The 13,051-nt window shown below is 38.2% G+C and overlaps 1 protein-coding gene across 12 annotated transcripts in view; it reads right to left on the reverse strand.

Moving 5' to 3' along the window:
- The window catches only part of TNRC6B (trinucleotide repeat containing adaptor 6B), a 136,383-nt gene that overhangs the window by 18,248 nt on the left and 105,084 nt on the right, over positions 1 to 13,051 (reverse strand). For 9 of the 12 annotated variants that reach the window (XM_031600217.2, XM_031600218.2, XM_031600224.2 and 6 more), the window contains 7 exons: positions 9,908 to 10,056; positions 6,176 to 6,301; positions 5,003 to 5,134; positions 4,368 to 4,463; positions 4,052 to 4,226; positions 3,630 to 3,764; positions 3,251 to 3,427 (listed from right to left, as the gene is read on the reverse strand). In XM_031600217.2, the coding sequence (XP_031456077.1) occupies positions 3,251 to 3,427; positions 3,630 to 3,764; positions 4,052 to 4,226; positions 4,368 to 4,463; positions 5,003 to 5,134; positions 6,176 to 6,301; positions 9,908 to 10,056 (990 nt within the window). Of the gene's footprint in view, positions 1 to 3,250; positions 3,428 to 3,629; positions 3,765 to 4,051; positions 4,227 to 4,367; positions 4,464 to 5,002; positions 5,135 to 6,175; positions 6,302 to 8,539; positions 8,711 to 9,907; positions 10,057 to 13,051 lie in introns of all 12 variants that reach the window. The other 3 variants (XM_090141967.1, XM_090141964.1, XM_031600221.2) reach the window with 2 other exon arrangements.

The following is a 13,051-nucleotide window of genomic DNA, read 5'->3' on the forward strand; positions in this document are numbered from 1 at the left end:
GTCCCCTGAAGAGAAGGATCACCTTATGCTTAAGGACCACTGAATGCAGATTCTCAGATTCTAGTCAAAAAGATTTTCTCTGTTCCAAGACAAAGAATCTATAAACAAAGGTTAGGATACAAAATGGCTGAAGGTAAAATAAATCCAAGTCACACCTTTGTCATGCCTGAGAACTGGTGAGACTGAAAATTAGTGCATCATAATCTCCCTGCAAACAGTTAAGTCAAACAAGGGTCTAAGACCAGGAATACCATATTGCTTTTAACAATAAACATATCCACTCCAACATAATGTGGTGTGGAGATGTGGAGACAATAAAAATGAGGCTTCTGATCTCTGGCTGCAGGTCAAATAAATACCATTGATTAATTAGGCTGCCCACCTTGCTGTTCAGAAGGTCAGTTAAGTAAACTGTTTTGAAGTTGGTCTGGAAGGAAGGTCAGTTCCAGTGCTCTGTAGCTTTCTGGGAGGAGATAGTCATGCCAGTATTTCAACTGTACTCATATGAATGACTACATTTCTTACTTGAGTTCTACACACAGCATTTTCTGATAGGCTGCCAGGAAAGTTTTGTGTGAACTTCAGAATATTGATGAATTTCCAAACTATCCTTCAGGAATGACAGTTATCTCATGGGCATCCATGAAGAGTCCCTACAGGGAAACCCTCATATTTCTACATAGTAACGAAAACATGAAGCACATTTCTCTGAATTGTATCTGAAACCATCTCCTCAACAGTTCAAACTATTCAAATACTAGGAGTATTAGAAATACATCATCAAAACAAATAAGCCTGGAGTACATAACTGAACAAATCCTCTGTGGGAAAATTATAAAATAGTATTATCTAGGTATGCAATTTTGTGTGATGCAATCAAAAGACATAACTCTCATCAATGCTGCAAAACTTGCTCTCACCTCCACCTGTGAGACCAGTTTGATTGGGCACAATTTCATTCGTCTTAGTGCTGAACAAATACTGCTCTCCTAAATGGCAGAATTTCTGCAGTAGATGGCATTCAGTAGGAAAATGTGAAAGCTGTGATCAGAGTAAATGCTGAATGATCACTGCGTATTCACTCAAAGGAAACTCACATGCATTTCAAGAGGTTCCCTCTTGTAAACTCGTTTTTATAAACAACTTGTTTCTCAACGTGGTGAGGAAAATTTCCATGCCAGAATCTGACAGTGAACCTCATCTGCAAGCCTAGACAGAAAAAGGACTCACGGGGTTAAAATAACCTCAGATCTTTATCCCTAATCAGGGCTCTTGATAAGGTTGATCATGATCATAGCTACCTTTTCCTTCTCAAGGAGGCCAAAAAAGCTAACAAAGCCCTGAAACAGCTTAAATGGATGATGGTTATGGGACAGTAACATTTGTCTCAGTAGTCTAACGACCTCATGAGAGAGTGGTAACAACAAAGTGACAACTACCTAAAAGCCACATGACAAAGTCCAGTCTTCTACATGAAGTCCGCAATCACAGTCAAGAGCTACTAATTTACACAGGAGATGAGGGATGGTACTCATGATCCCAGTGGCAGTTTATGTTCAGGATTCATGAACTCCAGCTATCCTCCCTCAGTGTGAGACAGTAAATAATAGCAAAAAGTTTACGTATCACTGACAGCAGGACTGCAAGCATCACTAACGAAGCTCAAAGTCACCAAACAGGGACAAAGAACAGCTGTTGAGCATCTTGCTTCTGTGATAGAATTCTGGTACCAGTAATCTTGTCAGAGACAAAAGTAGATTCAAAAACTTGGAACACAGCAGAGCTGATACTCACATCCCTCTCCTAGTATCCCAAGCAGTACTGTGTTTCTCAGGTGGTTTATAGGAGAATGCTGCTCAACTTGTGGCTTTTTTTAGTAACCAATGAGCCTAGGAGACAGGTTCTGAAAAGAATTAAGCCTTGGGGATTTCTGGTATTATGAACATTAATTCCAGTTCAAGTAACCCCCTATGAGCAGCCAGGCTGACAGCAATGTAATGTAAATACACTTTTACAGAAAGCAGCCAGTGGTCTGAAAAGTTGTAAATGTGCAGACACTGTTGAGGTAGCTAATTCTTTAACTGTGTTACCTCATCAAAAAACATTTTCTTACCAGGGTTAGACACTGAAAGTTTTTCACATTAAAAGCTCTAACTACTTTTTGTAAGCTTCTAGCTGTTTTGTATCTGTAGCACAGATTTCTAGGCTTTTTAATGCAAGGCCTGTAGTACTGGCTTACCCAAGAGATGTACCTGTACCTTTACTTCTTTGTGCTCGAGTGGGTACACAGCAAAGGATTAGCAGCAAGGCATGTTGGAATTTAAGACTTTTCCAGGCACAGAAAAATCAATGCATCCTGCTACTTGATGAACAATACTGGTGACTGATCCATATAACAACAAGGGCACCACTCTGGGTTTAACAACTCTTTTATATAGATAATTATGTGTTTAAATACTACACACTTTTCTTAGATATTCTTGAGTTTTCTAGTGGGCAAAAAATTCTGCCAATGAAACTCTGTAAGACTTAAAGAATATGCTAGTGCCTGTTAATCAAAAACTTCTCAATTGAAAAGATTGTTGAAAAGTACTGAAATATGCTAACACTTTTCTGTCCTTTACGCAACACAAGCAAACATGAATCACAACAAATAGCACAGCATATACATTTTACACCAATACTGCTGGCAAAAGAAGCCTTGTGCTCCACCGTGGATCTTATTTATAAATAATTCCTGAAAGGCAAAGTTTGTGTACTGTCAAATAAAAAAAGTCAAGAGAGGAAAATCCTTTTCCCATCACCACAAGAAAGCAGCTTTTGTATCTTCTGTGTTCTGATTCCATATTATCCATTAGAACTCTTAAATCCTGTGTCAGTGTAATACAACACAAGTAAGGAATGAATATCAAAGGAAGGGGCTGGTATTATGCATTTTATGGACAAACGTTAGATGAAAAACGTTAGATGATTTCCTGAAGTGTAAAGTCATGGAACTATGAGGGTTCAACTCATAAAAACAAAATACTAATCTGGCAACTCATCACTTAGTTCATATTTCTCAGTTAGTCCATATTTAGCTCAGACATCTTTTTAACTGGAAATTCAACATTTATGTTTTAATAAGCAGGACATTTAAAAAAAAAACGTGATAAGCCAACCAAGTACTTTTCCTTGCAGTGGTTACTGAGGAAAGATTCCAGCACATCTACTATAAAGGTGGGACATAATCCCTGCCCTCATGTCATACCTGGAGGCCAGCTGGCATTGCTGGATTTGCTTCCGATCTTGTTCGTCGGCGGAGATTTGGCAGGTAACCAACTATCACCAGCAGGGCCTGCATGGCCACCCAGTGGGTCACCCTGAATTATGTCAAACTGGTTGTAGGGCGATCCTCCACGAGCCTTTCCAGGGGGCACTATTGCACCTGAAGCATTAAAAAGATATATTTACACAGTGGAAAGGTAGGGATCTTTATGAGAATATGGAAATGCTAAAACCAAAAATAGTTAAGATGCAGAGTAATGAGGTCAGATGTTAACTAGCTGGAAGCAGTTACACTTGAGCTATTTCACGTCTGGTGAGATGATACCGCAAGAGCACTCTCAATACAGCCAATCCTCTCTCACCATTTTTGTGCATATTGGCATCTTGTGAAGCCACAGAGGGCAGCCCTTCCATCATAGTCCACTGTTTAAAGCGGGATTCTGTTCCAGCTTCTTTCCCTCCCACCATGCCATAATCCATGCTGCTTGAGCCAAAGCCTGTGAAACAAAACCAACAAGTCATTATCATTTGCTGTTTTTTTATTTAAACATCCTCAAATGTGGAGGCCCTGAAATTATAAATAAGGTGAAATTCAAGCATTAACAAATGGAATGTTTGAAAACTAACATTACAATAAGCCTGTTAAGTCGGCATGCCACTTAAGGTACACTGTGATGTGCTGTTTGTATAATAAAAATTATGCAGTTTTATCAAGAGCTCACATTTCTTGTAACCTTTGCTCTAGTGGTTACATATAAATTACTCATTCCATGTGAGCACTTACCTGAACCGTATCCAGGTATTTGTCCTTTGGTCTGTAAATCTGAAAGACCCACATTCAAAGGATTGGGTACCATGCTGTCTATATGTGGCTTAGGCCCAACAGGGTGGGATGGTGAATGCTTCATGCCAGGCTGCCTCTGCTGCTGCTGCTGGAGGGCACTCACCATACGAGCAATCTGCAAAAATATACAAAAATAAATAAATAGGGATGGTACTGAAGAAACAATCTGAAAAAGATTCAAAGGCCTGTGATCTCTGACATGTACAGTGTTAGTACACTTCATGCTTTCACATGACTGACAGAAACAGTGCCCCACCTGTTGCTCCTGCTGCTGTCGCACAGCTTGAGATAACTTCCTCTGGCTCTGTAACAGCTGCTGCTGCTGCTGCTGCTGAAGGAGGAGCTGACACGCCTGCAAGACAAGTGGGGGTGGGAAGGGCAAAAATTCAAAGCTCTTCAAGAGAAATCTAACTGCCAGGAACTCACCACCAGCTAACGCTTTACTCAGAACTTAGGGAGAGGCGAACCATTCCTCATCCCTCACAATGAAATAAAATTAACAACAAAAGCTTTAGAAAAATATTATCTCCTTTAATTGTTTCTAACTTTACATCATGCAAGAGCATCGGCAGTACTCGCTTTATTGCTGTCACTGAGACTACAAGTCTGAAGAAAATTTCGTAAAAAAAATCAGCCAACTGCTTTCAATATACAAAGACAAGGCTCAGAATCATTACCAACCCATGACAACATACGCAATAACTACATAGGGCTGCTCAGATTATCTGCTGGCCTCTAAGAGGGCTGTATTTTCACACACAATAAGCAGGAAATACTTGTACAAAAAAATCACAGCATCAGTAGAACAAAACAGGATCAGAACAGATGTAAAAAGAAAACTCAGCAGACAATTTGCAAGCAGTCTGTTTCACAAAATAACTAGCTACTTACCAATTGAAACTGGGGAATCTGTGGAAGCTGGCTCAGCATGGCAATCTGTTGCGGAGAAAGCTGGGGCCCCACATTGAAAAGACCTGGATTCAAGCCACTGTTGGGGAACTGTTTGAGCATGGAAGCCGAAACCTGCATGGAAACCAATTAGATATCCTCAAGAAATACACTGCTATATAAGATAATAAGGATACGATAATGAAACGGAAGTATTTGTATAGAGGAATAAATAGGACACCAATCTTAAATGGTGTTTGGAGAAAGACATTACAGATTTCTTAACACATCACATTTAAACATGCACAGTCTATGGCTTGAGCAGAGTGAATCTCACTTGATTGACAATATACAATATTACATGTGCAGATGCAGATGCAGACACACACACACACACACACACACAAAGGTTCCTCCCCCAACCAATTAGTTGCTAGAGACTACAGTAGAGTAAAATCCTGATATATATGCAGCTAACCAGTAATCACAGTACTGCATTATCACATTAAAAATGTACTGCTTGACAAGGAAAAAGAAAGGCATTCAGGCAGTCACTGTAGCAAAAGAAACAGTGCCTCACAGAAAGAGTTAATTTCTGTGTATGCTGAATAAGCTATAGTAAAAGACAGGAGTTGGCGGAGAAGAATCCCCCTATTTCTCCCTGCATATTTGAGTTGCACAGGTACTCAAGATAATCTCCAGAAGTATTCACCAAGTGCAAAGAAAAGCTAAACTTGTGCGGTTGGAGAGCCTGAAATCTTCATTAAAAGTTCTGCAATGTAACTGAAACACGAAGCTTGAGAAAAATCTGCTTGAAAAAAATTAAGCAGTTTGTCACACTTCAGAAAATTTTTTATCTTTCTCTTGAGTTTTATTTTTAAATACTTCCCAAAACTCTACGTAAGACACAGGATTTCTGAATTCACCAGTTTTAAAATACTGGTAGAGAGCACTTACAACCCACTGCCTTGCAATGACAGAAGGCTAATTCTTCTGCAGATTTCATCTCTCAATGAATATAAAATTTACAGTTGAAAGTGGTTAAAATTTTTATCTATGTTTTCTGTTTCTTAACATCAAGACTATGACAATCTCAATGATGTGTGCTGAAGGCTGTAGCTCCCTCCTTTGCTTTCTTTTTTCTTTTCAAGTAACCAGTTACTTTAAATTCCTTACCTGGGGAGAAAGAAATTGGGGAGGCACTTGCGCCCGGATATTGGGGGAAGGATTTAGTGGCTGCACTGGTGTGTGCATGCCCCTCGATTGTGCTGTGCTGTTTCCAAACAAACCATGATTGCCACCCTATAAAATTAAAGCAGTAGTGAGAAGAATTCTTCAGAATAATGGGTTTCTATGCTACTAGCTATTTATAAATAATGAGGCAAGTACTGACTTCAACAGAGTATTGTTTAAACTACTGAAATGCTTGCCCTAAATCAGTTACACTGCACCTGCATGAAGTCCGCCATACTACATTTTCAAGATGCAGGCTCTTTCTCTTCTACATTGAAGAGTCATGTTCATGTATTTCAAAGCACATGACTAGGTTTGTGTTTAGTATTTCGCATATTACATGTTGGGAAACAGAAACCAAGTACAAACAACAAGCTCAAAAAACATTCCACTAGCTTAAAAGTATGGTAAGACTGTCAGTGAGAATTTTTGGCCACTGTTTTAGAAAAGTGAGGTACTTTGTCACACTAGGCTGTCATCACTCAAGTCTGCTACTTTCGCTGTGGGCTTTCCACTAACAAATCAAAACTCAACATTGTCGTGAAAGATTTCCTTGTGATGTGAAATATTCAGCATTCTGGATTGAGATTATTTTGTTTTCCTATTTTTCCCCCTTACTAAAGAATAAGGTAAAGAGTAGGTAAACTCTCAAATAAGAAAAAAAACCTCTCCTACTGATTTTTTTCTTAAGTAAAAAGAACACTTGCTGTTTCTTTAGATGTTTTTAATGAGAACAGTTTCCTCTTTGTAAAGGAACTTCTGTAATAGTAAATCCTACTGTATAGAAAGACCAAAGAGAATTTGTGATTATGTTCCATTATCTCAGACTCTGAGCAGACTGTCTTTTTCTAACATCTTTCAACAAAAAGCCATAGGAGATGTTATGGACAGTCTCCTACATGCGCAGCTGTGCGCTGTTGCTTCTAAAAACAGAAGCCAATGCACCTCTCTCCTGTACTCTAAAAGGTCCTTACATGCCATGATCCTGTCCTTTCCACTCCAAGACCTTCAGCAACTCCCCTTCTTCACTGTATACAAGGATCCCTTGATCCATACCTGCTTCTGTCATACACTATGGCTTCTAAGCAGCGCTTTTTTTTTTAACCCTCAGCCATCGTTCTGTTCTCTCTCTCCATACCAACATCACTGTATCTAATGTACATTCACCTTTCTTCAAATCTGAAGTCTTAGAGATCTTCTCCAAAACCCTTCCTTTCCCTGTTTGCTTCCTTTCTGCTGCAATGCTGTGCATTCTCCATTATCCTTTTGCTAAAACACAGGTCTCTAATTCTAATTCTGTACCGGTAGCACTGTGGATCGCCTCATTCACTTACACTGCATCTTCTCAATACATCTCCTCTTTCAGAAGCAGCTCAGCATGTCATACTGAGCGTGCAGCAGGAGGATAGACAAAAAAAGAAAAGAAATCCCAAGAGACAGAAAAGCCTGTATTCTGGAAAAAACCTCACTGGGATCAACTGCATATCAATTTTTTTGAGAAGCTTGGAGCTGCTGCTACACTTTCAGCTTTCTCTAAAGCTCTGTGGAGTTCTGTACACTGAATTTGAGAAGATGTCTACAAATTCTGGATTTAATCTGATGTTCAACACTGCATCACATAGAAACAGAGAGACAACACACAGAAACACCATCATGTCAGGCACATGACTATATAAGCTAGTCCAGTTGTAATACTCAGTTCTATTCTTTAATTTCCTAGCATTCCTGCAATGTTTTCTCCTTGTACAATGCAAAACACAATAGCAAGGAATTATTCCAAGTATAACCAACCACTCCATTTCTTCCCTGCCATTTCTCCACGCACAGAACAAAATCACTGCTACTTCAATCATTTTTAAACGCTGCTAAAATCAGTCCTTTCTACAGTCTCCAGGGAAGGGGGGAAGGAACAGGCACTATGCAAAAGGACTGCAACATTTTAAAAGAAACATTTCTACACATGAGGTTATTGGGTAGTCTGGAAAAACTCGGTGTGGGAGGCTGGTGGGGCAAATCACTAGCCTCTAACTAGATTTTCAAACATCAGAACACAGTTCTTCACTAACTAACTTTGTGACTTCTGAAAAATAGATCTGTCTGCTGCTGCACTGTGATTCAGTAAGTAAGAGGCCAACAAAACCAGAAGGAATACATTTTGATGACAGGAACCAAAGTGGGTGGTTTGATATAACTGAAATTTGTTATTTATTTATTTGGTAGGAAAACAAGTGCAAGCAACCAACTAACCAGGATTAAGCCCAGGTTGCAGCCATATTAACAACGCATCTTATAAGGTGGCCTGCTTACTTGTCTAGCAGCGTAGTTTTGGGGACTGAGCCCTGAGCCGATTGCTCCAAGGCCGACGTTGGATAGTGTGGAACCAGAGGGAGACAGCTTGTAGCTGGGAGAAGGGGAGAAGGGAGAGCAGGGAGCCTCATCCCCAAGGCACCCATCTTGATTGGAGAAAGGCAAAGTCAGCTGAAGCCAACAGCAGGAGTTGGTTAGTGAAGCAACAGAATGCAAGAGGAGAAAAAGAGGGACGGTGAGTGACTAGGAAGAAGCAAAGTTAATTTGTAATAGCAATTACATGGACAAAAGTTCAGACTCAAACGACCACTTAACAATCACAATTCTGGTCCAAAGAGATGATCAATAAATCCCTAAAAGTTTTCTTCTAAGAAAAACATTTTGAGATGTCTGTTGCACTAATAAAGTTCATTTCTGACAGTGGCTGCTACCACTACAGAAACAAACACACCTTCAGTTAATTCCCAATATTAGCACGTACCTATGAACATAAACTGCTTGGAAAGCATTAGGTTTGCTAGTGGTATTTATTAAATGGGCCACCAGAGGGAGTTGACAAAACTGTTTTTGGCCTGTTACACCAAAATGGAGGAGTTTAAAAAAAAAAGCCTCAGACATTAACACACCTACAGAAATTTTACATATTTTTTCCCATTTTACATGTGATAAAATATATTAAAAAAAAAAAACAACAACAAACACTCCCAATCTATTGGACAATCTCCTATTCATAATGTGAAGCCATTGGTATTTGGTAACAACAGTGAAAGCCTCTACTTAAAACGGGCAAGAATATGAAAGAAATGCTAACATAACATATAACAGATGTCACAGAGAAACAGATGTCATACAGAAGCTCACAGCACACAGACACAGCAAAAAGGCTTGCAGAATTTAGGAGGAGTGTTTCCAATACATCACAGACATGAAAGCAGAAAAAAATGTGGAAGACTGTGATTACTTATGTTACTTAGATCTAAAACCAATTTTTTTTTTTTTTTTTTTTTACAGTAGATGACTGTAGTCAGTAACCAAAAGAATCACTGTGATGAAACCTGTAATGAATTTCATTACCACCAGTCATTTACCCTTCCAAGAAAAACAAAAGAATTCCTTCCTGATCATTTAAAAAAAAGTCTGTTCTAGAATAAAAAGCATTTTTCTACCTGGATAATTTAGCTTGTTTGTACATACCTGACTCCTCTGTTTTACAAAAACATCCATTCTACAAACATAACTCCCTCACACCTTTTATTGTTGAGTTCATCCATGGTGACCAGATCTTTAGCACTTCCAGAGGAGTAGGATTAAAACTAGTACCTCAAATACAGAGGCTGATTTTAATTTATCTAAAGATATTTCTCTCACCTTCTCAAAATAAGGCCCACTATCCGTGGTTCCCATGTCTTTGGAATTAGGTGGACGGAACCCAGATCGATCCTTTCTCATTATGTCATTAAAATCCCCGAGATTCATGGCTCGTTTATCTACCTCAAACTTCTTATCTGGGAGACCACCTGCAGAAAAGAGGAAAGAAAGCATAATTAGTGCCAATCATATCCAATGCCTTGCATAACATCAGCTTCACAGCCAAAAAAAAGTCCGTAAGATCAGATTTGTCTTATTTACATCTTGTATAAATCAGATTTGTCTTACAATTTAGTACAGCAAACAGTTCTCACCAAAGGATGCTGAAAAAATAGAAGAGGAAGTTTCATTTTTAAGATTGAACAAACCAATTCAGGGAATTTAATTCAAAGCATTTCTTGCAATTTATGTACATGTATGTACAAGTATGAATAATTTGGTCAAAATTCTCCTGCAGTAATGTAAACTTAATCCTTGAACAACAACCACCTTCTGGCCTAGCATAACTTCAGTGCACCAAATAATCAATCTCTCTCAGCCTGTATGTAGCAATAATACAACCTGTAAGAGACACTTTTCAAACAACTTCTTCAAGTCTCCTGACATTGTTTACTGAGTAATCCAGTGAAGCATGAGAAAGAGATGTTAATAACAGATGAGGAAACTACCACTCGCAGTGGACAAGACATCTTTCTTTACAAGTCTATCATCAGCCAAGTCCTGACCAAAGGAAGTTGCTGCCTTACATACAACGTGATCAAAGAACAATTCTTTCTATCATACTTGGCACTTGGATCAGATGAACAGTGTTATGCTGAAGTAAATGGAAAACATATTAATTTTAAAATATAAGCAAGGTGGTAGAACCAAGCTTTATTTGTATTTTCAGTTTTAAATAATTGTGTTTAGTAGAACAGATGGCCTTTACAAGAATAGTTCAAAAAGCCTGTCACCATATTTAACCAAAACTTCTGACTTTAATAAAGGAACTTGGTGATGGATATGTTATCCTCCCACTGACAAACACTGAAGTCTTTATTATACACAGCAGACAACTAATGATTGTAAAATCCTGAAAATACTTACCTTCTCAAAAAAGATTCTCAAAGGCAGTATCTCTTGTTAATGTCCTATTGCACACTGTTAATATTTATAGGTCTCCTACTGCCAAGGACCTATGAAATCAACCACTAATTACATGGGTTTTTGTTTTTAGTACAGCCTTGAGAGTTGATCCAGTTTCATCTTCTCAGATGACTTCAACATCATTTATCACAAAAACAGTGACCTACCACCTCTGCAAATAGCAAGAACACTTATGCACGAGCAAATATAAAAATTCAAATCATCTACATAGAGAACGGTAGAACAGGTTAAATGTTCTATCAGCTTTGTAAAAGAAGACACTTCATCAGATTTTTTTTTCCCCACTACTAATAGCTGTAAGAGACACTGTGAAAACTAAAAGATGAAACAAGAGCTTGAAAGACCAATTTCCATGCCTGATGAAGAAAAGAAGCTATTAAGAATATCTTTCTCACCACATGCACACAGCTTAAAGGAAAAAAAAAAAAATAAAGTATATACATACAAGAATCAATGTGGTAAAAAAAAAAGTACAACCAGTGCGGCAAAAGTAATACTGAAAAAAAAACATCTGAAATATGTTAATTGACCACAAGAACTAAAACATTTAAAAGATACTGGTTTTATACTTTTGCCATTAAGTCACAATATCCGAGACTACTCAGCAACCACACTGCATTGTTACACTCTGGTTACAGCTTTGTTATGTATTTACAGTAGTCTACAGTATGAACTGCATTTGAATCAACAGAAATGGAAATGAATTTCCCAGTTTCTACAGATGATTTGAGAATTCCATGATCTGCAGAAGTTGCTGCTAATGTATTAACGAAAAAAGACAGAAGTGGCTGTCAAACAGAATGAGAAGTTAAAATATTAGGTGGTCCTGACAAGCTACTTACTGTAGTATCAAACCTCACATCTCAGGACTTTCATCCGTAGATAAAAGCTGCATCCTATTTCTATTTCCAAAGTTCAACAAGCTATCTGTTGAAGAGATCTGATAATAAACAAATAGGCAAGTAAATCTGCCTCAGCCATCCTACTGCTCCATCTCTTTTCTCTCTTGGTCAGTACAGTACCTTGCAACTAAAGCAACATGTTTTTCAAACAAGACTGAGACCCACATAGTAAGAATTACTATGGCAATTACTATGACAACTGGACCTATTTTAAGACGCGTGATGATCAGAGCCAAGTTACTATGCATACAAAAGCCTACGTTTTCTTTGATACATGTGGTCTCCAAGCACAGATTTAATGGAGTTCAATGCACATTTATCCACGAATTGGGAAAATACTAAGCTGGAGCTATCTGCTACTAAAGCTTGGCACATTGTAAACGTGACCAAAATCCAGTTGAAGAACAAGACTACCTGATAACAAAGTCCAGCCTTTGAGGTTTAGAAGTAATTATAGGCTGAGCAAATGGCTTGTACTGTTCACAAGCAACATAAGCAAAAAGATCAGAACTTCTAAGCAGAGAATAAATTAACACAAAAGCTGTAGAAAAGTCTCAGTTACATTCTTATCCTTTGAAACAGAATGCAAACTTTAACAAACACGCGTATCTAGGATCAAAGATGTCACCATAATGGGCATGTTAAAGAATAGATGTGCAACACATCAAGATAATGCAATCTTTCTGCAGCATTTTCACAGAATATTCTGAGTGCCTAACGCTCTTCCTCATAAGGTCTGATGGCTTTAAGATCCCCGAGAGCAGAAAGTTTCAAAGATCTAAATTAATTTGGAGATAAAGAATAAAAAGAACTATAATCAGCATAAGCCAGGCTACTTAGAGAAACGTGACACAAGCAGAGTCTGAATGCAGAGGCCAAAAAGGAGAGAGAAAAAGTTCTGCTATTTTCCCCATAACTATTTATTACTATAAAAAGATAAGGAGTCCTTAAGTGTTAACAGGAAGAAAGAATTTGTGGAAAAAGGAACTTTCCCTTCATCTTCTATAAGGTGTGATGCAGCAGAAAAATATACCTTTTAAGAAAGCAGTATTTTTTAAGCCAAGAGATATTGGAAATCTTCAGATTGCATTAAAAT

This window comes from Phasianus colchicus, chromosome 1, assembly GCF_987193195.1.
Source record: "Phasianus colchicus chromosome 1, bPhaCol1.hap1.1, whole genome shotgun sequence".
In the NCBI taxonomy this organism is placed as follows: domain Eukaryota; kingdom Metazoa; phylum Chordata; class Aves; order Galliformes; family Phasianidae; genus Phasianus; species Phasianus colchicus.